General features: G+C 35.9%; 2 protein-coding genes across 3 annotated transcripts in view; one reads left to right on the top strand and one right to left on the bottom strand.

Moving 5' to 3' along the window:
* Window positions 1-3243: 3243 nt before the first annotated feature.
* LOC120069794 (protein PHLOEM PROTEIN 2-LIKE A9-like) lies at window positions 3244-4409 on the top strand. Its single transcript, XM_039021607.2, has 3 exons — window positions 3244-3532; window positions 3685-3785; window positions 3869-4409. The coding sequence occupies exons 1-3, from the start codon at window positions 3479-3481 to the stop codon at window positions 4236-4238; spliced, it is 525 nt and encodes a 174-aa protein (XP_038877535.1). The 5' UTR covers window positions 3244-3478; the 3' UTR covers window positions 4239-4409.
* LOC120069934 (uncharacterized) overlaps window positions 4370-27479 on the bottom strand; it is a 30869-nt gene continuing 7759 nt past the window's right edge. For both annotated transcript variants that reach the window (XM_090311624.1, XM_090311625.1), the window contains exons 7-13: window positions 19474-19560; window positions 18395-18521; window positions 18176-18253; window positions 17193-17318; window positions 5534-5598; window positions 4806-4917; window positions 4370-4644 (exon numbers count right to left, since the gene is read on the bottom strand). In XM_090311624.1, the coding sequence (XP_090167750.1) occupies window positions 4550-4644; window positions 4806-4917; window positions 5534-5598; window positions 17193-17318; window positions 18176-18253; window positions 18395-18521; window positions 19474-19560 (690 nt within the window). In that variant the 3' untranslated portion in view covers window positions 4370-4549. The remainder of the gene's footprint in view (window positions 4645-4805; window positions 4918-5533; window positions 5599-17192; window positions 17319-18175; window positions 18254-18394; window positions 18522-19473; window positions 19561-27479) is intronic.

Below are 27479 nucleotides of genomic sequence, written 5' to 3' on the forward strand. Positions count from 1 at the left end.
AGACTAGTGATCGTGAAGATATTTTGTTGGTTTGTCTATATGTGGATGACTTAATTTTTACCGAAAATTGTGCAAGTATGTTTGAAGATCTCAAAAAGACAATGACCCAAAAATTTGAAATGACAAATATTGGACTGATGTCATATTATCTTGGCATTGAGGTGAAGCAGTCAGAGGAAAGTATTTATATCTCTTAAGGACGATATGCTAGAGAAGTTCAAGATGATCAATCCTAATCTTGTCACAACTCCAATTGAAATTGGGATAAAACTGTCCAAACATGAAAAAGGAGATGTTGTTTTCTTTCATCTTTCAAAAGCTTAATCAGAAGTTTGAGATATTTGACTTGCACACGACCAGATATTCTTTTCAGTATTGGATTGGTGAGTCAATTTATGGAATCTCCTACAATTACTCATTTGAAAGTGGCAAAGAGAATTCTTCGTTACCTCAAAGGTATAGTTGATTATGGATTATTTTATTCTTCATCTAAAGAATTCAAGCTTGAAGGTTATTGTGATAGTGATTGGGTTGGAGAGGTTAATGACCGAAAAAGTACAAGTGGATATGTGTTCTTTGTTGGTAATATTGCATTTACTTGGAGTTCTATGAAGCAACCTATTATGACATTATCTACTTGTGAGGCAGAATATGTCGTTGTAGCCTCATTATTTGTCATGCAATTTGGTTAAGGAATTTGTTGAAGATAATTGGAATTTTGCAAGATAATGCAACTGTGATACATGTAGATAATAAGTCAACAATTGCTTTAACAAAGAATCTAGTGTTTCATGATCATAGCAAGCACATTGATACAAGATTTCATTTTATCAGAGATTGCATTTCAAGAAAAGAAGTTCATATTGAATATGTGAAGACTGAAGATCAAATTGCAGATATTTTCACGAAGCCACTCAAAGTTGATGTGTTTAACAAGTTAAGAACTTTGCTTGAAGTTTTCAGAAAACATGTTTAAAGGGAATATTGAAAGTTAAACATGTTTTATTTAACTAGATAAGTTACAAATGAATTTAAGGATGTAGGTTAATTAAGCATATTAATTTATGAGAGGTTATAGATGAACTAATTTATGAGAGTTGAAAAAAAATTAAAAGATGAGAGTTAATTAAGTATGTTAACGTAAGAGTTAATTGAGTAGAGTTTCACATAAATTAAGTGTAGGATTTTAATTGTTCCATATATATTTAATTAGGGTGTGAGTTATGTATTTAAATTTACCCATGATAACCCTAAAATAAGATTGACATTGACATTATTGATATATCCAAGTGTGTAGAGAAGAACACATAAAGAGAGTTCAATCAAAAGTGTGAACCAAGTTTGAAGAGTCTTTCAATTAAAAGTGTTTTTGTTTCCTTTCAAATAATCGTTTGTTGGTTATTTATTTGCGAGTGTCCATCACACGCTTCCAACACTGCACGCGTGTAGTGATGTCTTGTTAATAAATGCTGAAAAATCGGTTCATTTCACTTCATGTGTGTATGTGTAATTTTAGAAAAGAAGAAAAATGGAGAAAGAATAGCAAAAACATCATGATCCGATTTTTATAGCATTCACCATTCAGCCGTGCGTGCATGTGGGATGTGTCTAAAGCAAAGCTAAGCATTTGGATGTCTAGAAAGAAAAACTATATTTTATATATTCATATTCTTCTTTTTAAATTGAAACAAAAGGAGGTTGGCACACCAGCGAGCTTAAGTTTAAGCCGCCGATCAACTCAAATTTCCAGAAAACAATTCTAAAAGAGATGGAAACAACCGAGAGAGCCAGAAAAGTAGGGTGTAAATAAATGAATAAGCATATCTTTTACTTGCAAGTCAAGAATTTGGGTTTTGATATTTTTTTCTTTTTGTTGATAATACACGAAATCAAAACCGCTAGCTAACAAACAAATGGCGGCTAGAAAAAGATCGATCAAACCTCTTCTAGCCAAAAAATGAAACTGCCATTGCCAACTTGATTTTATATCACATTGACATCACTATAATGTCCTTTATAAATAAATGATCGATCCAAAATTTTTCTTGTATTGTAATTTTAAAAAAAAAAAATTAAAAAAAGCAACCTTTTAGCCTCAACCATTGATAGAGAATTTGATTCCCTCAGAATTTGTAATATCTGGCCTTATATCAGAAGTTTCTACTTTATGTTTCATCCTTCAGGAATTCTGTTACCTCCCAAAGATACTCATCTTTTTCATTTCTTTTCCTTCTAAAGTTTATTCCTTTCACTTTGATTTATGCAATTCATACTTTTATGCTATATGTTCTTTTTTCTTGGTGGACAATAACTTTCTTGTCTTTACCATCATAATTGACTCGAGTCTCAAGTATTAACACTTTTCTTTTCTTCTTTTGAATACAACCGATTTTAATCTATGACGATCCAAGTGAAATAGTGCATATCAATTATCACGAGTTATGCTCACTTTTAACAAATATTAACACTTGTGCTTGAAGTCTTTGGGTGATATTTGGGGGAAAAAGATTACTTTTCTTAGTGTGATATTTTTGTAAGCAATTTTGGAATAATCACCAATTGAGTACTTCACCTAAAGTCAACATAATCATAGTTCAAATAGCTAAGATACGGCCGTTTGATTCAACTCTCCACCCTTAAATATTGTTGAATTAAAAGAAGTTTCTTTAACTGTTTTTAGAATTTTAAAGTTATATGTATTATCCATCCAAAAATACTACAAATATGTTTTAAAGTATTTCTAATGGACTAAAATCAGTCTTCAATCTTATTTCTATTTGGAAAACTAATGCATGGTAATATGATGTGATTATATGCTCAATTGATAACATGTTCCGAAAAAAACGGCCTGATATTTTATTCACAATCAGAGGCCGCAATACCCTTTACAATACAACTACTGATTATCTTTTCAAAATACAAATTCTTAAAATTCTACCATATTTTCATTTAGTATTGTTATTATCATTATCGGATATTTTTAGAGAATTCAAACTTACGACCTCTTAAAAAATGTATAAATGTATTAACTATTGAACTAAACTCATATTTTTATTAATAAATATACAAGGCAGATATTGGGCACCATAATTACCCACCGTTCGGTCTTTTTAAAAAAAAGTTAGCAGAGGATATTTTCTAGACATTTTCAAAATTTTACAGACTAAATTGGTAACCAGCTTAAAGAATATGAATACTTCATCCGAAATGAAAGTGACATATTCTGTATGAAGATGAAGACAGGAATAAGTAAAAGTTAGAGATTGGGGTTGCTTGATGCGTTTGTGTTGTGTTGTAAATAAAAAGATTTAGTTAAAAAACTTTCATACTTGTCTGATAATAAACCGATTATATTCCTTTTAAAAAGACCTATATATTTATATATATATATATATATGGAAGGAGGTGGTGAGAATGAGAAACTAAGAGTTTGACATTGGTTCGAGCAGGAGAAAGAAACAAAAGAAGCTTACAATCAATGAGTGGAGGAGGAGGACAAGCTGAGAAGAAAAAGAAATATACGGCTCCAAGTGTACGTCTCTGTTTTATTTATTTATTTTTTTGGGGGGGGGGGGGGGGGTGGGGCGGGGGGTTCTGAAATTCTAATGTTTTTACTTTGCATGAAACTCAATCAGTGAGTAATGGAAAGACATTTATATATGATATGATATAAAATGATGGCAGGAGAAAGATGAACATGAGAATGTAATTATACCACCACGAGACCTGAAAATAGCATGGGGCTCCGATGACACTCAGTGGGAAATTGAGAAGGGAAACATAGAGTAAGCACCCACCATGCCTTGTAATTATATATATGAATGGGATATATATATGAATGAAATTGGAATGAATGAATTGCAATTAGGGAAGAGAGCTATGCAGAAGCAATCAAAGTGACATGGCTTGAAGTAAAAGCAATATACAAGGGGGCAAAAGCAGGGAGCAAATATAGGATTGGGTTCAAAGTCGGCCTAAAGCCTGATGCGTTTGGGTGGGATAACAGTCCAGTGTTCCTGATGGCTAAGGTTGGAGAGTCAGGATCCTACGCTTGGAAGAGGCTTTATTTCAATACCAGGGATCTCAAAACGAAGGCTGTCAACTTTCCCAGCAATTTCGAGATCAATATTCCAAGCTCAGCTGAGGACACCACCCTGTACTTTGGCCTTTATGAAATCTGGGGTGGCAGATGGAAGGGAGGCTTGCGCATATATCATGCCTTTGTTAATAAAGTTTGATCCAACCTTTTCTCATCACATTCTCTCTTTTACTAGAATACTTATCTCTAAACTTGACACTACCCTCTCTTTATCTATGTGTGACCACTCTTTTCTTTCTTCTTTCACTCTTTGACCATTACAGTTGTATGTTACCATCTAAATAATCCATACAATCTCATTTAAACTCCACTATTGGTTTTTCATATGCCAATTCCACTTACATCAACGATCAAAATCTACTGTAAAATTTATGCGAAAGGCACAATTAAATTAAATTACGCTTAAAAAAGGAAGTTGATAAGTAGCTTTGCGTATCTGTGCCACTCAGATTAGCATTTCTGACAAAATTCTTCCAATATGCGTTCGATAGTCCTCCTTGATGCAATCTTATTAATCTCAAATGCTCTAATTTCATCCGTGAGACCTGCATGGCAACCATGAAAAAGTACGCATTTCAATGGTATGTCAAGTGAAAAGGCATAAATAATTCAACGGACTGATGCTAGAAGCTATCAGCTGCGCCACCTGTTGATGTTATCCTGCAAATACTTTTCCAGGATGATGAAGAAGAAGAAGAAAAATTACCTGTCTGATGAAGAACTTTCAGGGGTAGTTGTGACTGGGAGGTATCAGTATTTAAAAAGACGATCAGCTTCTGCATAAGCTCCAAAGAATCAGCGACGGCTAGGATCTCCCTCTTAATTACGCGATATGCACGGTAGATAGAAATAGGAGGGAAGAAGTAGCAACATAAAATCAGTTAGTAATGCAAGTTTCTCAAAACTGGAAACATAGAACAAAGCACAGTTATCCTTGAATGTTGGTTTAAATATACAGCCATTCTAATGAAGGAAAAATTTTAGTTTAATTGATTTGTCAAGTTAAAGATATGATAAAGGACAACCAAAAAAAAAAAAGAAAGGAGAAAATGGGAGATAAGACAGAAGAGAGAGGTTGGGTCATGGTAACGGAGAAAGAAATAACGAGCTCTAAATTCTAGACACATGCATATAATAGAAAGACACCTAAACCTTTTGATTATATTTTATTTCCATTTTGTTTTCAATCTAGTCCATTCCATCTAAATTCTTCCGTTACTCATCTCACAAGTCGAAACAGAATGCAATGCCAACAGTGTAATTGTAGAATTTAAACACGGCTAACTAGATTGAAGGTAATTAGAAACTAAACAATTAGATAGAAAGATAGGCAGAAAGGAATCACAAGGAGTGGGGAGATAGAAAAGAGCATAAGGATTAAATTTGAAATTTATCCGTATCCCATAGTTTGACTAAAGGCCTATCTATTTCAACCTTGAAGTTTTTCCGTGCATCGTAGTATCCAGAAACAATTACAAGAAGCTGAAGTTTCTCTACACCTGAAAAAGAAACAATAAAAGTTGTTAGAACGATGTTAATAAATCAACATCTAGAAAGATGTCAGGCTGAAGGCTGATTTCCAAAAGGAGCTATTGCAATCTAAGGTTTATTTATCCATTGGATGCAAAAGATCACGAGTGTCAGATGTGATGGGAACTAACACCAATGTTCTCTATTCCTCACATGGATCAATTTATATAATCCTGGCTTGCTATTAATTCTAGGAGGCCAACTTCTCGCCCTCTCCACCTCACTATTACATCTTTACTACTTTATATACAAGTGTCGACCATACTAACTAACTTTTAGCAGATACATTTCCCTTTATGCCTCTTCTAACGTACATTCACTATTGGAGGGTTAACAATGTCCAACATAATAAAAGAGAACATTTTCAACGTAAGTGTTAAAGCAGACAAAACAACACTAGTCTCGTTAATCCTGTTTGTCCTTTTTAAGGCTCTCAGGTTTTTTCTAGTCTTCATCTAATAAACGTGGTTCATGTATCCCGGTTTCATATTGTACCTATTACTACATCACAGGTTCTTTTACTGGTATAAGGTGCTTGAATCCTTCAAGCAGCTTAGGGCTATGGGGTCTCTACAGAATGATGTCAAGTTCTCCCAAAAAAAAAAAAAAAAAAAGTCTTTCTTTGGGTGGATAGTGAACTTGACACACCAAACCAAGAAGAGAAGGATTTTCCATGCTGACTTTGTTGACAATTTCCATGAAAACCTAGGTTCACTCATAAGCATGGATTTGGATTCTCCACCCCATTTTGACAAGATAGATGGTTGAACAGTGTACGCCTCCAATCAAAATTCCAAAGCTCTACTATCTCTCAAACTGAAAAAGAAGCATATTTAATTAAGTTTGGAGACCCTTGGAGAAAAGTTGGGTTCTAAACTTCAGAAGACATCACAAAGAGGAAGGAATTAAAGAATAGGCATCTTTGTCACATTTGCTAACGGAGGTATTTCTCTAGACAGTTAAGGATGTTTAATATGGATGATGAATCCATCGGGCTCCTTCATGCTACATTCCCTCTATTATGATTTTATCAGTCGCAATATGGAAGTTGACAAGCCCAAATATCAAAGGAGGTCATGGAGGCATCAACATACACAGATTTTTCCTCATAATCTTCACCGTTGCAAGATTTGCTATGTTTCTGGAAGAAGGATGCCGCAAAGGAGAAATAAACCATCCTTGTTTACAAGCAACCTTCAAATAGCCCTCTGAGGTGATATGAAGTCCTTACTAAAATTCCCTTTTGATTGGTCACCCTTTCAAGAAGGAAAAGAAGCTTCTACAACTCCAATATTAGAGGCTTCTTTAGGTTGAAATGGCTTGAAAGAGAAAACAGCATCAACAACTTCACCCCTACTTTTTCAGAGTTTCGAAGTCTCTACGTTTGTCCTGGTTTTTTTTTGGTGTAAATTTTACTCCACTCACTCATTAGTCTTAGTGATCTAAAAGCAAATTGCAGACCCTTTTTATAACTTTCTTTAATAAGATTTCTTGTATAGATTTGTGAAATATTTGTTTTCTATAAGGGAAAAAAGAGAAGTGTCCATGAAAACAGAACGGCAAGAAAAGTTGTGTGATTGTATCTATGAACCAACCATTTGTCTTGATGTTCCTTGAATGTAAAAGAAGAGAGAATCAAGAAAAGAGAAACCCATTCTAGAATTTCATCGTCCAAAAAGTTCCTTTAAATTTCAATCTCCGAGATTCCAACTATGGGAAGCAAAATTTCAAGTGCCTTGAATAGAAAGCTTTTCCATTGGCCAAAGCATAAATATTCGAGGTCGATGCAAGAGAAACCTCACCAATCCAAGAAACTCTCACAAGAACTAGTGGAAGCTTCCATTCCCACTTTGATCTTGATTCTTCTTGAGAATAGATCCTTCAGCTTGTAGATGACTTTCCGGGTCCCTTTAAAGAGTGAACAGGAGGATCCTGGTAGCAAAGTGGTAAGGCAACTTGGCAACTAGATGAAGGCTATAGCTTAGCTCCTACTTTGATGGGAGATGTAACGACTCGACTTTTTAAGACTACTAACATGGTCGCTAGTTGCTACTAGCCATTCTATCAAAATGGCTTCGGGAATTTTCTTCGAAGTCCAGTAAACAGAAAATATGGTCTGGGCGAACAGAGATAGCAAAGCAGTTTTTTCACAAGGGTGCCTGCAGCCCTTGAGAGTCATGCATGTCAATCTAAATAATATATGCATATCCAACATACATTGGATACCTAATGTTATAATTCTATGGTAAGGGTTTTCCATTATTAAAAATATCTTATTATATTTTCCTTTTCTATGCTTTGTACACTTGTATGTATTCATATATTTGGTGAATGAATAGAGTATTTTGATTCTCTCTCAAACCTAAGAGTTTTATATGGTATCAGAGCCCTCTAAACAAAATTAGGGTTTTGTGAACCTTAGGGTTTTAGAATTTAGAACCCATTTGTATTACATCTAGGGTTTTGTGGAGGGGTGAGTTTACACTTTTGCTCATAGCCGCCATCTTCGGTTTGTTTGCTGCCGCCACCGCCGTCGGAACAAAAAAAGAAGGTAGTTTTTCGACACCGCCCAATCCGTCGAGGAGCCTAACTGCCAATCTACAGAACCCCAAAGTCCGGGATCCATCTGACCAGCGTGTGAGGCTTACACGCCACTTTTCCCTTCTGTCGTCAATCCACGCATCGGCGCGTGTAGGTGCGTGAGCCACCTGTTTTGGTTCATCTTCTATGGGTTTCCTCGGTTTTGTTGACTCTTCTTGATGATGTGTTTGTTTGGACTATATACTCATTATTTGTGGTTCATTGAAGAAAAAAAAATATTTTTTCGGTAAATTAGGGTTTGATTCTCTTCTGTCCGATATTTATAATGGTTGATAAGTGTTATAATTCTATAATTAGGATTTTCCATTCTTGTAAATATTTTGTGATATTTTCCTTTTCTGTGCTTTATACACTTGTATATATTCATATCTTTGGTGAATGATAGAGCATTCAGATTCTTTCTCAAACCTAAGAGTTTTACATGGTATCAGAGCTCTCTAAATAAACTTAGGGTTTTTGTGAACCTTAGGGTTTGAGAATTTAGAACCCATTTGTGATACGTTTAGGGTTTTGTGGAGAGGTGAGTTTACTCACAGTTGCCGTCTTCGGTTCGTTCGCCGTCATTAGTCGCCACCACCGCAGTCATCAGCCGTCGTCGCCAGGAAAAAAAAAAGGCTGTTTTTTTCGACATTGCCCATTCCAAAGAGAAACCCAGCCGCCGATCTACAAAACCCCCAAAGTCCCGTTGCCATCTGTTCCAGCCTGCTGTCCGTCCACGTGCCGGCGCGTGTAGGCGCATGCGCCGCCGTTTTTCGTTCGTCTTCAGTGAGGTTTCCTCAGTGTTGTTGGCTCTTCTTGGTGGTGTGTTTATTTGGGATATATAGATATACTCATTACTTGTGTAGACATCTCTTCGGTAAATTAGGGTTTGATTCTTTGTTGTCCGGTGTCTACTTTTTGAGATAATGGCTGATAAGAAACCGGTAATATCTGAAATTGTTCCTATGGTGTCAAAAGTAACTGAACACAAGTTGAATGGATCTAACTACTATTTCATGGAGATCAAATCCAAGAGGTGTTGTTTGCTATTATTGTCATAAACCTGGCCATACGAAACATGAATGTAGAAGATTACTGAATAAGGGTCAGAGGATGCCATCACCCTCTGCACATGTCGCCTCTACTCCTGATAATCTTGACAAGTCAATTACGATTTTTGCAAGGGGGTTTGCTAAATTTCAGTAGTATCAAGAGTCATTGAGGGCATCATCTTCTACTCCCATTACGACCATCGCAGAGACAAGTAACATTTCTAAATGCCTTCTTTCCTCCACGTCAAAATGGGTCATTGACTCTGGCGCTACAGACCATATGTCAGGTAACCCCAGTTTATTCTCTACCTTTTGTACATCTACCTCTTCACCTAATGTTACTATAGCTGATGGAACCTCCACTCCTATTTTAGGATCAGGAACCGTTCATCTCACTGAAACAATTTCTTTGTCATCAGTTTTAAATTTACTAAATTTCTCGTTTAATTTTATTTCAATCAGTAAACTCACTCGTGATCTTCATTGTTGTGTCTCCTTTTTTTCTGGTTATTGCTTATTTTAAGATCTTACGATAAAACAGACTATTGGTAAAGGGCGGGAAGTTGGAGGTCTTTACATCTTTGAACCACAAACACCTACGGCCATCACATGCTCTAGCGTGTCGTCTCCCTTTGAAGAGCATTGTCGTTTGGGTCATCCGTCTATCTCTATGTTGAAGAGTCTTCGTCTACAACTTCAATATTTGTCTTCTTTCAATTGTGAGTCATGTCAGTTTGTTAAATTTCATCGTTTGAGTTTGTATCCTCGAGTCAATAAACGAGCTAGTGCTCCTTTTGAATTAGTCCATTCTGATGTTTGGGGTCCCTGTCCTGTTGAGTCCAAAGGAGGGTTTAGGTATTTTGTTACATTTTTCGATGACTATTCTCGTGTTACATGGTTATATTTAATGAAAACTCGTTCTGAGTTACTTTCTCATTTTCGTAACTTCCAGCCGAAATTCAAACTCAGTTTAGTGGTATTCTTAAAATCCTACGGAGTGATAATGCTAAGGAATATTTCTCTCACACACTCAAGTCTTATTTAAATGCCCATGGCATTCTTCATCAATCTTCTTGTGTTGATACTCCATCTCAAAATGGGGTTGCAGAACGAAAGAATCGTCATCTCCTTGAGATAGCCAGAGCTTTGATGTTTCAGATGCATGTTCCAAAATCCTTTTGGGTTGATGCTGTTTCCACAGCTTGTTTCTTAATAAATCGCATGTCCTCTTTCATTCTTAAGGGTGAGATACCTTTTCGTACTTTATGCCCCAAGCAACATTTGTTTCCCATTCAACCCAGAATATTTGGTTATACCTGCTTTGTTCGGGATGTTCGGCCTCAGCATACCAAGTTGGATCCAAAGTCCTTAAAATGTATTTTTTTTGGTTATTCCCGTGTCCAAAAGGGTTATCGGTGTTATTTTCCTAGTCTTAATAAATATTTAGTCTCTCCTGATATCACGTTTTTTTAACATACCCTATTTTTTCATTACCGTCTTTCTTTTCGAATAAGAGTCAGGGGGAGCATAAGGAATTAGAGGATGATTTCCTTGTCTACACAGTTATTTCTCTTTCCTATCCTCTTCTTGATTCATCTCTTCCTGTGGCTACCTCTACTCTTCCTGATTCATCTCTTCCTCCCATCGTTAAGATCTATACTCAACGACAACCTCCTCCAGTTCCATGCCTTGTACCAGAGTCTTCTTCGTCATTGGATCCAGAAACGGGTGATGATTTTCCTATTGCTCTTCGTAAAGGTAAATGTACTTGTGCTCATCCTATTTCCTCTTTTGTTTCATATAACCATTTGTCACCTTCCACATGTTCATTCATTGCATCCTTAGAGTATGTATCCATCCCGAAAATTGTTCATGAAGCTTTGTCTCATCCTGGTTGGTGTGCCGCAATGGTGGAGGAGATGACTGCCTTAGATGATAATTGTACTTGGGATTTAGTTTCTCTCCCTGCAGGAAAAAAGGCTATCGGTTGCAAATGGGTGTCTGCAGTTAAAGTCAATCCTGATGGTTCTATTGCTTGGTTAAAAGCGCGCCTTGTAGCGAAAGGCTACGCACAAACTTATGGCGTTGACTATGCTGATACTTTTTCTCCTGTAGCAAAAATGGCATCTGTGAGGTTGTTTATTTCATTAGCTTCATCAATCATTGGCTTTTACATCAGCTTGATATTAAAAATGCTTTCTTCATGGTGATTTTCAAGAAGAGGTGTATATGGAGCAACCACTAAGATTTGTTGCTCAGGGGGAGAATGGAACGGTGTGTCACCTTCGTAAATCCTTGTATGGATTAAAGCAAAGCCCACGAGCTTGGTTTGGTAAATTTAGTTAGGTGATTGAAAGCTTTGGAATGCAGAAGAGCACGTCAGATCATTCGGTCTTTTTTAAGAGATCTGAGGGTGGTGTCATCTTGTTAGTCGTATATGTGGATGATATTGTGATTAATAGTGATGATGCTTTAGGTATCCAGACTTTAAAGACCTTTCTTCATAGTCAATTCCATATAAAAGATTTAGGCATGTTGAAATACTTCTTAGGAATTGAGGTAATAAGAAGCAAGAAAGGAATACTATTATCACAGAGAAAATATTTACTTGACTTGTTGACTGAAACAGGAAAGCTAGGGGCTAAACCATGTAGTACCTCAATGATGCCCAACTTACAGCTCACAAAAGATGGAGAATTGCTAAAAGATCCTGAAAGTTATAGGAGGTTAGTGGGAAAACTTAATTACCTTACAATGACTCGACCCGACATAGCCTATTCAGTAAGTATTGTGAGTCAGTACATGTCATGCTCTACAGTTTATCATTGGGCTGCATTGGAATAAATTCTTTGTTATCTGAAGGCTGCTCCTGGGCGTGGTTTATTATATATGGATTATGGTCATACTAATATTGAATGTTTCTCAGACGCCGATTGGGTAGGATCTAAAGAAGACAGAAGATCAACCTCAGGGTATTGTGTTTTTGTTGGTGGTAATTTGATTTCTTGGAAAAGTAAGAAGCAAAATGTGGTGTCATGTTCAAGTGCAGAATCAGAATATAGAGCAATGGCACAATCTGTGTGTGAATTGATTTGGATATATGAACTTCTTGTTGAGTTGGGATTTGAAATCACCACACCGACAAAGTTGTGGTGTGATAATCAAGCAGCACTTCATATTGCGTCTAATCCAGTATTTCATGAAAGGACTAAACATATTGAAGTTGATTGCCATTTTGTACGTGAGAAAATTTAATAAGGGTTGGTATCTACAGGATATGTGAAGATTGAAGAACAATTAAGAGATATCTTCACGAAAGCATTGGATGGAAGATGTATAGATTATCTATGTAATAAGTTGGGCATGATAAAACATATATGCTCCAACTTGAGGGGGAGTGTTATAATTCTATAATTAGGATTTTCCATTCTTGTAAATATTTTGTGATATTTTCCTTTTCTATGCTTTGTACACTTGTATATATTCATATCTTTGGTGAATGAATAGAGCATTCAAATTCTTTCTCAAACCTAAGAGTTTTACAATAAGAAACCAATAGTCATGTCTGAGATGGTTCCTATGGTGTCAAAAGTAACTTAACATAAGTTGAATGGATTCAATTACTATTCATGGAGATCAAATGTTCGTCACTTTATTAGGAGCATGGAGATGGATGATCACATCACGGAAGAGCCACCGATTGATGCTAATAAAAAAAATTGGTGGCGGGATGATTCAAGAATGCTTCTACAAATCAAGAATTCTATTGACCATGAAATCGTTGAACTAGTAAACCACTGTGAATCAGTCAAGGAACTATTGGAATATTTGGATTTTCTTTATTCTAGGAAAGAGAATGTTAATAGAGTGTTTGATGTTTGTAAGGGTCTATATCAACCTGATCAAGGAGAAAAATCTCTTACAAGCTACTTTATGGAGGTTAAAAATACATGTGCGAATTCAATGCCTTGATGCCAATCAGCACGGATCCAAAGGTTTTAATGGCTCAACGTGAAAAATTGTTTATCATGAGTTTTTTAGTAGGTCTTGCATCTAAGTATGAGATGGTCAAAGATCAAGTGTTGGCAAGCTTAAATATCTCATCGTTGGAAGAACCTTATATTTGAATACTTCATACAGAGAAGACACAAGCAACTATGTCATCTGATTCTAGTAGTGCTTAATGATTATAGAGGTAATAAGGAGGTTGAATCAAATAGCTCTAAAGGTCATCCCAATAACCAAAGATAAAATCTAAGATGTGTTGTTTGCTATTACTATCATAAACCTGGCCATACAAAATGTGAATGCAGAAGATTGATGAATAAGGGTCAGAGGGTGCCATTTGCACATGTCGATTCTACTCCTGATAATCTTGACAAGTCAATTACGATTTCTACAAAGGAGTTTGCTAAATTTCAACATTATCATGAGTCATTGAGGGCATCATCTTCTACTCACATTACGGCCATCGCAGAGACAGGTAACATCTCTAAATGCCTTCTTTCCTCTACGTCAAAATGGGTCATTGACTCTGGCACTACAAACCATATGACAGGTAACCCCAGTTTATTCTCTAACCTTTGTACATCTACCTCTTCACCTAATGTCACTATAGTTGATGGAACCTCCACTCCTGTTTTAGGATCGGGAACCGTGCATCTTACTGAATCAATTTTTTTGTTATCAGTTTTAAATTTACCACATTTCTCGTTTAATTTGATTTCGGTCAGTAAACTCACTCATGATCTTCATTGTTGTGTCTCCTTTTTTCTTGGTTGTTGCTTATTTCAGGATCTTTCAACAAAGCAGACTATTGGTAAAGGGCGTGAATTTGGAGGTCTTTACATCTTTGAATCACAAACACCTATAGCCATCACATGCTCTAGCATGTCGTCTCCCTTTGAAGAGCATTGTCATTTGGGTCATCTGTCTATCTCTGTGTTGAAGAGTCTCCATCCACAACTTCAACATTTGTCTTCTTTAGATTGTGAGTCATGTCAATTTGATAAATTTCATCGTTTGAGTTTGTATCCTCGAGTCAATAAACGAACTAGTGCTCCTTTTGAATTAGTCCATTCTGATGTTTGGGGTCCATGTCCTATTGAGTACAAAGGAGGGTTTAGGTATTTTGTTACATTTGTCGATAACTATTCTTGTGTTACGTGGTTATATTTAATGAAAAATCGTTCTGAGTTACTTTCTCATTTTCGTAACTTCCATGCTGAAATTCGAACTCAGTTTAGTGGTGCTCTTAAGATTCTACGGAGCGATAATGCTAAGGAATGTTTCTCTCATGCACTCAAGTCTTATTTAGATGCCCATTGCATTCTTCATCAATCTTTTTGTGTCAATACTCCATCTCAAAATGGGGTTGCAGAACGAAAGAATCGTCACTTCCTTGAGACAGCCAGAGCCTTAATGTTTCATATGCATGTTCCACAATCCTTTTGGGCCGATGCTGTTTCCACAGCTTGTTTCTTAATAAATTGCATGCCTTCTTGCATTCTTAAGAGTGAGATACCTTTTCGTACTTTATGCTCCAAGCAACATTTGTTTCCCATTCTACCCAAAATATTTGGTTGTACCTGCTTTGTTCGGGATGTTCGATCTCAACATACCAAGTTGGATCCAAAGTCCTTAAAATATATTTTCCTTGGTTATTCTCGTGTTCAAAAGGGGTATCGGTGTTATTGTCCTAGTCTAAATAAATATTTCATCTCTCCTGATGTCACGTTTTTTTAACATTCCTCATTTTTTTCATCGCCTTATTTCTCTTTGAATAAGAGTCAGGGGGAGCATAAGGAATTAGAGGATGATTTCCTTGTCTACACAGTTATTTCTCCTTTCGATCCTCTTCTTGATTCATCTCTACATATGGCTACTTCTACTCTTCCACTCATTGTTAAGGTCTATACTTAATGACAACCTCCTTCAGTTCCATGTTTTGTTCCAGAGACTTCTTCATCTTCTTCGGTTCCATGCTCGATACCAGAGTCTTCTTTGTCATTGAATCCAGAAACGAGTGATGATCTTCCTATTGCTCTTCGTAAAGGTAAACGTACATGTGCTCATCCTATTTCCTCTTTTGTTTCATATAACCATTTGTCGTCTTCCACATGTTCATTCATTGCATCCTTCGAGTCTGTATCCATCCCTAAAATTGTTCATGAAGCATTGTCTCATCCTGGTTGGTGTGCTGCAATGGTGGAGGAGATGACTGCCTTAGATGATAATTGTATTTGTGATTTAGTTTCTTGTACTTAGGTGATCTTCAAGAAGAGGTATATGTGGAGCAACCACCAGGGTTTGTTGCTTAGGGGAAGAATGGAACGGTGTGTCGCCTTCGTAAATTTTTGTATGGGTTAAAGCAGAGTCCACAGGCTTGGTTTGGTAAATAGCTTAAGAATACGGAAGAGCACATCAGATCATTCGATCTTTTTTAAGAGATCCGAGGGTGGTGTCATCTTGTTAGTCATATATGTGGATGATATTGTGATTTCTGGCGTTGATGCTTTAGGTATCCAGTCCCTAAAGACCTTTCTTCATAGTCAATTCCATATAAAAGATTTGGGCATGTTGAAATACTTCTTAGGAATTTAGGTGATAAGAAGCAAGAAAGGAATACTATTATCACAGAGAAAATATGTACTTGACTTGTTGACTGAAACGGAGAAGCTAGGGACTAAGCCATGTAGTACTCCAATGATGCCCAACTTACGGCTCACAAAAGATGGAGAATTGCTAAAAGATCCTGAAAGATATAGGAGGTTAGTGGGAAAACTTAATTACCTTACAGTGACTCGTCCCAACATAGCCTATTCAGTGACTATTGTGAGTCAATACATGTCATATCCTACAGTTGCATTGGAACAGATTCTGTGTTATTTAAAAGCTACTCCCGGACGTGGTTTATTATATAAGGATTATGGTCATACTAATATTTAATGTTTCTCATACGCCGATTGGGTACGATCTAAAGAAGATAGAAGATCAACTTCAGGGGTATTTTTGTTGGTGGTAATTTGATTTCTTGGAAGAGTAAAAAGCAAAATGTGGTGTCACTTTCAAGTACAGAATCAGAATATAGAGCAATGACACAGTCTGTGTGTGAATTGATTTGGATATATCAACTTCTTGTTGAGTTGGGATTTGAAATCACCACACCGAAAAAGTTATGGTGTGATAATCAAGTAGCACTTTACATTGTGTCTAATCCAGTATTTCATGAAAAGACTAAACATATTGAAGTTGATTGCAATTTTGTACATGAGAAAATTCAACAAGGATTGATATCTACAGAATATGTGAAGACTGGAGAATAATAAGAGATATCTTCACGAAGGCATTGAATGGAACACGTATAGATTATCTATGTAATAAGTTGGGCATGATTAACATATATGCTCCAACTTGAGGGGGAGTGTTATAGTTCTATTGTTAGGGTTTTTCATTATTGTAGATATCTTGTTATATTTTCCTTTTCTATGCTTTGTACACTTGTATATATTCATATCTTTGGTGAATGAATAGAGTATTCTGATTCTCTCTCAAACCTAAGAGTTTTACACCTACCACTAGTTAAATTTTGAATCTAAAGCATTTAAAAGTTGTAATATCACTTAGAATTATTCTGGAACTTTCTTGGTAGGCGTTAATGTTAGTCATGGCACCATAACAACTACGTAGATCCTTGATTTTCAACTGTTGTATAGCTTGTCTTCTTTTGTTTACTGTGCCCATGTCATGTGTCCGCATCCATTCTAGGTTATAAAGGGTAGTTTTATCTTTGGTAAAGAGGAAACTTGAACTTTAGGGTTTTCTATTCCCTGATTCTTAAATAAAACTTCTCTTTTATCATTATGCTTCAAACCAGAAAAAGACAAACAGAAGTGTAATAATGAAATCTTATTCAAATTTCAAATACTTACGTAGAAAGTTTTTTATGTCTTGAGTCGAGTTAACTTCCAGTGAAAGAAATTGAGTAATTGATATTCCAATGGAACTCATCCCAAGATCTAGTTTCGTCAATCTCTTTCCAGAATTGTCCAAAGATCCTGGAGTAAAAATTCCAGAAAGAACTATGAATCAGGTAAAGATACTTTTTAACTTGAATTGAAGCATCTAGACAGGTCAGTGGTCACTGTGCAGATTAAAGTATCAATACTTATAGCAAATTATTAGTACTAAAAACATGAAATTTAACATCCACTAAATAACACATTTACATACTTACAAAATAGTTCCACGAAAGTAGGCATGAAAGATTTGCATAAACTGGTCGCCGATACAAAAGCAAATTGTTGGTTTAACGACAGTCTTTATATTTATTTATTCTTCAAGTCTCCAGACTACAAATATCATTGTATCAAGCAAGGTACGTGATTTTTTCATTGAATATAATGACATCGTATGTTCTTCGCTACTTTAGTAACTGGGATCAAAATAGAGTCAGGTTTGGCACAGAGGAAATGCCCAAAGCATGGTGCGGTGGCAAGACTAGTTTTAATTATTGATTGCCTCTTTGACAATTGAGGAAGGTGAGGATATGCGAGTCTTTGCCCAATAGTTCTTTGATGTCTCCCTCGATCAGAAGTAGGAGATATAATTTGAAGTTCCTACTACTAGACCCTGAGGTCCCATATAATTTCTCACCCTAATTAGATATTATGAAAAGGAACATAGTTCACTCCCGAGTACTCAGCACCTAATCATTAATGCTAGTTTTGTATCGAGAGAATTTGACAGATAGGAAAACTATAACCTAAGAGGGTTTGGTCCCTTCTGCGAAAAAGAAAAATGAATTGCATGAAATGAAATTTAAATTTTTCATCAAAGTTTGAAGAGATTGAACGGCATTAGAGGACCTAAGTAAATATACAAGACAATGACAAACTAAATGTCAAGTCCCCACCTTTTGTCCACTTCTTGAAATCCTTCAGCACTATATCAATTACTCCATGGCTGGACACATTGTACATCTTGTATTTCACTGTAGATACACAAAAATTAATAATAATAATAATAAATAAATAATCCTTAGATGATATTAGAAGAACAAGAATGAGACACAAGTAATAATAATTTGGTATTTGAACCATAAAGATTGGAAAGAGCAGAAATATAGACATACGTATCTGATAAAAACCATTGCATCCAAATCGACCAGCACCGTTAATCAACAATGTAGCCATGTACTTATCTTTGGGCGTACAATTTGGGCTAGTTAGGTTTCCTGAATCTAATAGAATTCCAGCAAGCTGCAAGGAAAGGAAAACACAACAAAAGAGTTAGGTTTTAAAAGACAGAAAACGAGAAACCTATGGAACTAGGAAAATGATCAACTCAGAAGCTAACATTAAGTATATCAAGCAGGAAAACTTTAAGGGAAGAAAGATGTCTAACCATGTAATACTTCTAAAGTTGAAGCCAAGTTATAAATAAATTTAAAAATTGTTGGAAGTTTTTTAAATTCTGCATAGTTGTTTATGCTTCACGATCATACAAACGTTTAGAGGGGCAGAACTAAGACACCATCTATTAAATGGGAATGGGAATAAAGAAGAATGCTAAATTGTCTGAATAGAAATGAAACGTCAAATATTGTATATAACAATTTTTCTTTTTTTTTTTTTTTGGAATTGGAATTTGAATGGAGAAGACAACAAATGATATTGTTTACTAATACTTCAAATGCATATCAAATTCAATTAATCTGGGACCACACAGAGAAAGCAGAAAAACACTAATCAATAAAGTATGGGACTTGCTAAAATGGGAATGGAAAAGACATTGTTTTCCTTTTCAAGAGGAATGAATCAACGAGAATGGTTAGAAATTTTGGTGGGTCCTGGGAATTATTTCCATTCATTAATTACTTTTGTAATCAATGTGAAATGGAATATGGGAGCATGATTTTCACTCTCCAATTCCTGTTTCATGTACGGAAATAAAATGTGTGCATTGTATGAACTTCCATAATACCAGGGATTAGGGAATGTAGGATAACACCATGAGAAGACAAATATTTAAAAGTTGAGGTTGAGGTAAGTGTATAGTGCATGCGGAACTAGCTAGGGGATCAGCTTTGTATCTAATGTTGATGGGCATTGTACATTTAAGAAAACAGCTCTCCCCAAAATTTTTCATCCAACCCTTCAAAGTACATATGCATGGATGAAGTCAAAAGTAGTTGTCAAGAGTAATAAGTACCAAAAGTCTACTGAATCCTTTCCCAGCCAGAATCTCGGGTGAAATTTGAGCGAACTTCTCGGCAATTAGAGTACAACATGAACAGTCCTGTTTTACAAAGTAGTCTCAGCTAAGAAATACAGTAAACCATAACTGGATCAAGTGAACCCATACAATTGAAAGAAATTTGAACACTAACTTTTTCTTGAGAAAGAAATTACTCAAATTTCAGCTGGCTTATATATTTTAACCGACAAGTTCTAATGAATATGAAAATGGAAGACCTCATAGAATTCCTCTTAAAAGCATCAAGTCAGATTTCCTACTGTTGAAAGTTGGTACTGTAGTAAACCTTTTCCCTTGCTTTCTAATAATATTTTTATTGTTGGGACCGTTAATGATAATTATGATAATGGAATTTCCAGCTATAATTTATGAACATGACCATTTAACTTTTGTAATTGCATTCGTATAAAATTTACCTAATATTTTACTGACATTTATATATGACATGTAACAATAAGCCATGTTTAATAGCTGCGTTACAACTTTTGTCCAAGTGCATAGCACTCATCTTCTCGACATCTCCAAGAACAAATTGGAAGGTTTTTTAAGCTAACTTCCTTAATATGGGTTGAGAGTCTTCTCCCCTATTTAGCATTTTTCTATTTTCAATTAAAGCATTTCGTGTCTAGGAAAATGTATGCCATAACCATAATCAAAGCAAGAGGAACATAAACATACTTTCTTTCCTAATTTCAATTATTTATCATATATTATTATCTCTCTTTATTTCTTTATCTTCATTAACTAGGCTACACTCCCCTGAAAAAGATGGATATGGCAAGTGGTTTTCAATTCTATGAGAGTGACGACGTGCCTATGAACCAAATATTTTGAAAGGCATTCCGCTCTCATGTTAGGTTTGTTTAGTTTGGAATTCAAAGTCATATTTGAGTTTATTTGTCATAGATTTTACACTACTAGTTTGTTAATTTCCATATAAGGGAACAACTCAACTGGTTAAAGCATATATTCTCGACTGAAAGGTTAGAAGTCTGAATCCTCACCAAAGTGGGGTTATCAAAAGACCTTTCATGAGAGTGAACTGAGTCGTTGGGGTGCTGCCAATGGCAACTGCTTGAAAATTTTCAAGAAGAATAGAAAACAAGACGTTCACATGCGAATTTGATAAAGAAAGCAGAGGGAGAGTCATCTGTTTGATAGAATCTCATCTTGACAGAACTTTTTCGATCACCAAAGAGGAAGCTATAAAACAAAGCAGAGGCAGAGCGTCTGTTTGTTAGAGAAGATCTCTGCTTTTGATTCTATAGACGACTTTGGTTTGCTCTCTGATGCTGCTATTAAAGAGAGAGGCGATTGTAAAGTTTCTCATCTTAAGACTATTGTAAAAGAACAAAGGATTTGGGCCTAGAAAAGTAAAATTCAGTGGCTTCAAGAGGGTGAGGATCGAATTTCTTTCATAGACAGGTCTCCGCTCGGAAAAGTAAGAACTTCATTTATGCTTTAGAAAATAGAGAAGGTCGGGTTTTCCTTAATGAGGACGAGATAGTGGATGAAATCTTATACTTTTACACAAACCTTTATGGTGCTAAAATTCTCCATCCCTTCACTTTTGAAGGGCTAGATTGGAGACCCTTTAGCACCACTGCCTCTCTGTCCTTGGAAGTCCCTTTTGAAGAAAAGGAGATTCGAGATGCAGTTTTTGATTTGGGGAATCTCAAGTCTCTAGGTCCCGATGGCATGACAGGGGAGCTTTATAAAAAATCTTGGAACATTTTGAAGCCCGATATTGTTAAGGTGTTCCAAGAGATTTTTTGAAAACGGTATCATCAATAAGCGCTGCAATGAGACGTATATTTGCCTCATCCCCAAAAAGAAAAAAACCACTAGGGTTAGCAACTTCAAACCCATTAGTCTTGTGACCTCTCTTTATAAGATCATCTCCAAGGTCCATGCTAATAGATTGAAGAGAGCCCTACCTCCATTGTCTTTGAGTCTCAGATGGCCTTTGTCGAAGGCCGCCAAATTCTAGATGCTATTCTTATTGCTTCTGAAGCTGTGGATGAGTGGAACTGTTGTGGGAAGAAAGGTGCTCTCTTAAAACTAGACCTGGAAAAAGGCTAATGACAAAGTGCACTGGGCTTTTCTTGATGTTATTCTCAAACTCAAAAGTTTTAGTAAGAGATGGAGAAAATGGGCTTGGGGCTGTCTGTCCACGACCAACTTCTCCATTATTGTTAATAGTAGACCAAGGGGTAAGATCCTTGCTAAAAGGGGTTTAAGACAAGGAGACCCCTCGCTCCTTTTCTTTTCACAATCGTGGGGGATGCCTTGAGTTGTTTGGTGCATTATTGCAATGAAACGAAGGTCATTAGAGGCTTCTCTTTTGGTAACTTGCTCTATGAGTTAACCTATTGGAATTTCTATATTTGTATATGAATATTTATTTTTCCTTTATTGTCTTTATTCTTTCCATATTTGTAAAAGGTCTTCCTCCTATATAAAAAGACCTAATCTGCACATATTTAATAAGAAAAATGATATTAATATTTCTATTCCTCCATGTTATAATTCTATTGTTAGGGTTTTCCATTCTTGTAAATCTTTTGTGATATTTTCCTTTTCTATGCTCTGTACACTTGTATATATTCATATCTTTGGTGAATGAATAGAGCATTCTGATTCTCTCTCAAACCTAAGGGGCCGTTTGGATTGAGGTTTTCTCAATACCCAGGAATTAAGGATGTCTGGGAATAAAATTATTGGGAATCAAGAATAACTATGTTTGGTTGTGCATGGGAATGCTATTAGAATTTTGTGACCAAAAATTGTATTTGTGTTTAATTTATGAAATTAAGCATGAAAATCTTATTATAATTGTAATAGATTAATAATTTAAAGAATAAATAATATTCAATATTTCAATAAAAAAAATAATTAATTATGAATCAATAATAATTTCAATTATAAATATTTGAAGATAATAATTATAATTATAAATGTTCAATATTTTAATTATAACTATAAATATTTTAATAATTTTATAATTAAAATTAATCAATTAATTCATTTTATGAACGTCATACTAATTATAATCTAACACTTAATCATTTTTATTATTAATCAAGTTCAACATTAGTAATTTTACTTTTAATTAAATAATATAAGAAAATATATTTAAATGGACAATATATTATATAAAAGGTGAAGAAAATGAGATAAAAATATTATATATTAATAAAGAATACTAAAAAGTATTTTGTAAATATGATATGTCTATAATGAACGGAGTAATAAAAAATAATCACAATAAATAATTAACTTCTTATAAATAACCAGTGATAATTATATGTTCATAATGAATTATCAAATTAAAATTAATCTCCATAAATTACTTGATTATTAAAAAAACAATAAAGTAATAAATTACTATTATTGAAAATGAAGTTATATGTGGGAAATGAGAAAACCCATAGTTTTTTAAGGGAATAGAAAACACCTATATGTGGGAAATGAGAATGTTTGGGAATAGCTTATTCCCAGGCAAATAGGTGAAAACTGTGAAACAAACATGGGAATTGGATACCTATGCCAATTCCCATGTAGAAAGCCTGCCAACCAAACGGCCCCTAAGAGTTTTACATGGTATCAGAGCTCTCTAAACAAACTTGGGGTTTTGTGAACCTTAGGATTTGAGAATTTAGAACCCGTTTGTGATACGTTTAGGGTTTTGTGGAGAGGGGAGTTTACACTTTTGCTTACGGTCGCCGTCTTTGGTTCATTTGCCGTCATTAGCCGCCTCCGTCGCCGGGGGAAGGAAAAAAAAAACTAGTTTTTGGACACTTCCTAGTCCGTCGAGGAGCCCAACCGCCAATCTACAAAACCCCAAAGTCTAGATTCCATCTGACCAGTGCGTGAGGCTCACACGCCGCTTGTTCCATTCTGCCGTCGGTCCACGCGCCGGTGCGTGTAGGCACGTGCGCCATCTGTTTTGGTTCGTCTTCTGTAGGTTTCCTCAGCTTTGTTGACTCTTCTTGGTAATATGTTTGTTTAGGATATATAGATATACTCACTGCTTGTAAAGACATCTCTTCGGTAAATTAGGGTTTGATTCTCTATTGTCCGGTGTCTATTTTTTGAAGTAATGGCTGATAAGAAACCAGTAGTCATGTCTGAGATTGTTCCTATGGTATCAAAAGTAACTGAACACACACTAGTTGAATGGATCCAACTACTATTCATGGAGATCAAATGTTCGCCTCTTTATTATGAGTATGGAGATGGATGATCACATCACAGAAGAGCCACCGATTGATGCTAATAAAAAGATTTGGTGTGGGACGATTCAAGAATGCTTCTACAAATCAAGAATTCTATTGACCGTGAAATCGTTGAACTAGTAAATCACTGCAAATCAGTCAAGGAACTATTGAAATATTTAGATTTCCTTTATTCAGGGAAAGAGAATATTAATAGAGCGTTTTATGTTTGTAAGACTCTATATCAACCTGATCAAGGAGAAAAATCTCTTACAAGCTACTTTATTGAGGTTAAAAATACATGTGCGAAATTCAATGCCTTGATGCCAATCAGCACGGATCCAAAAGTTCTAATGGCTCAACGTGAAAAGTTGTATATCATGAGCTTTTTAGTAGGTTTTGCACCTAAATATGAGATGGCCAAATATCAAGTGTTGTCAAGCTCAAATATCTCATCATTGGAAGAAGCTTACACTCGAATACTTCGTACCGAGAAGACACAAGCAATTACGTCATCTGATTCTAGTAGTGCTTTGATTGGGCGCACAAATGATTATAGAGGTAATAAAAGGGGTTGAATCAAATAGCTCCAAAGGTCATCCCAATAATCAAAGATCAAATCTAGGAGGTGTTGTTTGTTATTATTGTCATAAACCTAGTCAGACGAAGCGTGAATGCAGAAGATTGATGAATAAGGGTCAGAGGATGCCATCACCCTCTGCACATGTCGCCTCTACTCCTGATAATCTTGACAAGTCAATTACGATTTCTACAGAGGAGTTTCCTAAATTTCAGCAGTATCAAGAACCATTGAGGGCATCATCTTCTACTCCCATTACGACCATCACAGAGACAGGTAACATTTTTAAATGTCTTCTTTCCTCCACGTCAAAATGGGTCGTTGACTCTGGCACTACAAACCATATGACAGGTAACCCCAGTTTATTCTCTAACCTTTGTACATCTACCTCTTTCACCTAATGTCACTATAGCTTATGGAACCTCCACTCCTGTTTTAGGATCAGAAACCATACATCTTACTGAATCAATTTCTTTGTCATCGGTTTTAAATTTACCACATTTCTCGTTTAATTTGATTTCAATCAGTAACTCAATCGTGATCTTCATTGTTGTGTCTCTTTTTTTCCTTGTTATTGCTTATTTCAAGATCTTACGACGAAGCAGACTATTGGTAAAGGACGTGAATTTGGAGGTCTTTACATCTTTGAACCACAAACACCTACGACCATCACATGCTCAAGCATGTCGTCTCCCTTTGAAGAGCATTGTCGTTTGGGTCATCTGTCTATCTCTGTGTTGAAGAATCTTCATCCACAACTTCAACATTTATCTTCTTTAGATTGTGAGTCATGTCAGTTTGCTAAATTTCATCGTTTGAGTTTGTATCCTCAAGTTAATAAACGAGATAGTGCTCCTTTTGAATTAGTCCATTCTGATGTTTGGGGTCCATGTCCTGTTGAGTCCAAAGGAGGGTTTTAGGTATTTTGTTACATTTTTCAATGACTATTCTCGTGTTACGTGGTTATATTTAATGAAAAGACGTTCTGAGTTACTTTCTCATTTTCGTAACTTCCATGCTGAAATTCAAACTCAGTTTAGTGATGCTCTTCAAATCCTACGGAGTGATAATGCTAAGGAATATTTCTCTCATACACTCAAGTCTTATTTAGATGCCTATGGCATTCTTCATCAATCTTCTTGTGTCGATACTCCATCTCAAAATGGGGTTACAGAACGAAAGAATCGTCATCTGCTTGAGACAGCCAGAACTTTGATGTTTCAGATGCATGTTCCAAAATCCTTTTGGGTTGATGCTGTTTCTACAGCTTGTTTCTTAATAAATCGCATGCCCTCTTCTATTCTTAAGGGTGAGATACCTTTTCGTACATTATGCCCCAAGCAACATTTGTTTCCCATTCCACCAAAATATTTGGTTGTACCTGCTTTGTTCGGGATGTTCGGCCTCAGCATATCAAGCTAGATCCAAAGTCCTTAAAATGTATTTTCCTTGGTTATTCCCATGTTCAAAAGGGGTTTCAATGTTATTGTCCTAGTCTAAATAAATATTTCATCTTTCCTAATGTCACGTTTTTTGAACATACCTCATTTTTTTCATCACCGTCTTTCTCCTCGAATAAGAGTTAGGGGGAGCATAAGGAATTAGAGGATGATTTCCTTGTCTACACAATTATTTCTCTTTCTGATCTTCTTCCTGATTCATCTCTACCTGTGGCTACCTCTACTCTTCCACCCATCGTTAAGGTCTATACTTGACGATAACCTCCTTCAGTTCCATGCCTTGTACTAGAGTCTTCTTCGTCATTGGATCCAGAAACGAGTGATGATCTTCCTATTGCTCTTCGTAAAGGTAAACGTACATGTGCTCATCCTATTTCCTCTTTTGTTTCATATAACCATTTGTCACCTTCCACATGTTCATTCATTGCATCCTTAGAGTCTGTATCCATCCCTAAAACTGTTCATGAGGCTTTGTCTCATCCTGGTTAGTGTGCCGCAATGATGGAGGAGATGACTTCTTTAGATGATAATTGTACTTGGGATTTAGTTTCTCTCCCTGCAGGAAAGAAGGCTATCGGTTGCAAATGGGTGTCTGCAGTTAAAGTCAATCCTGATGGTTCTATTGCTTGGTTAAAAGCGCGCCTTGTAGCGAAAGGCTACGCACAAACTTATGGCCTTGACTATGCTGATACTTTTTCTCCTGTAGCAAAAATGGCATCTGTGAGGTTGTTTATTTCATTAGCTTCATCAATCATTGGCCTTTACATCAGCTTGATATTAAAAATGCATTTCTTCATGGTGATTTTCAAGAAGAGGTGTATATAGAGCAACCACTAAGATTTGTTGCTCAGGGGGAGAATGGAACGGTGTGTCACCTTCGTAAATCCTTGTATGGATTAAAGCAAAGCCCACGAGCTTGGTTTGGTAAATTTAGTTAGGTGATTGAAAGCTTTGGAATGCGGAAGAGCACGTCAGATCATTCGGTCTTTTTTAAGAAATCTGAGGGTGGTGTCATCTTGTTAGTCGTATATGTGGATGATATTGTGATTAATAGTGATGATGCTTTAGGTATCCAGACTCTAAAGACCTTTCTTCATAGTCAATTCCATATAAAAGATTTAGGCATGTTGAAATACTTCTTAGGAATTGAGGTAATAAGAAGCAAGAAAGGAATACTATTATCACAGAGAAAATATTTACTTGACTTGTTGACTGAAACAGGAAAGCTAGGGGCTAAACCATGTAGTACCTCAATGATGCCCAACTTACAGCTCACAAAAGATGGAGAATTGCTAAAAGATCCTGAAAGTTATAGGAGGTTAGTGGGAAAACTTAATTACCTTACAATGACTCGACCCGACATAGCCTATTCAGTAAGTATTGTGAGTCAGTACATGTCATGCTCTACAGTTGATCATTGGGCTGCATTGGAATAAATTCTTTGTTATCTGAAGGCTGCTCCTGGGCATGGTTTATTATATATGGATTATGGTCATACTAATATTGAATGTTTCTCAGACGCCGATTGGGTAGGATCTAAAGAAGACAAAAGATCAACCTCAGGGTATTGTGTTTTTGTTGGTGGTAATTTGATTTCTTGGAAGAGTAAGAAGCAAAATGTGGTGTCACGTTCAAGTGCGGAATCAAAATATAGAGCAATGGCACAGTCTATGTGTGAATTGATTTGGATATATCTTCTTGTTG

This window comes from Benincasa hispida, chromosome 3, assembly GCF_027475165.1.
Source record: "Benincasa hispida cultivar pf3 chromosome 3, pf3_genome.v1.1, whole genome shotgun sequence".
In the NCBI taxonomy this organism is placed as follows: Eukaryota; Viridiplantae; Streptophyta; class Magnoliopsida; order Cucurbitales; family Cucurbitaceae; genus Benincasa; species Benincasa hispida.

What these genes read in the sequence shown, in the direction of transcription:
- LOC120069794 (XM_039021607.2), top strand. Translation starts at nt 3,479, where the DNA reads ATGAGTGGAGGAGGAGGACAAGCTGAGAAGAAAAAGAAATATACGGCT. An exon ending in AGAAATATACGGCTCCAAGT is followed by an intron (nt 3,533 to 3,684) that starts GTACGTCTCTGT and finishes AAATGATGGCAG; the next exon opens with GAGAAAGATGAACATGAGAA. An exon ending in ATTGAGAAGGGAAACATAGA is followed by an intron (nt 3,786 to 3,868) that starts GTAAGCACCCAC and finishes AATTGCAATTAG; the next exon opens with GGAAGAGAGCTATGCAGAAG.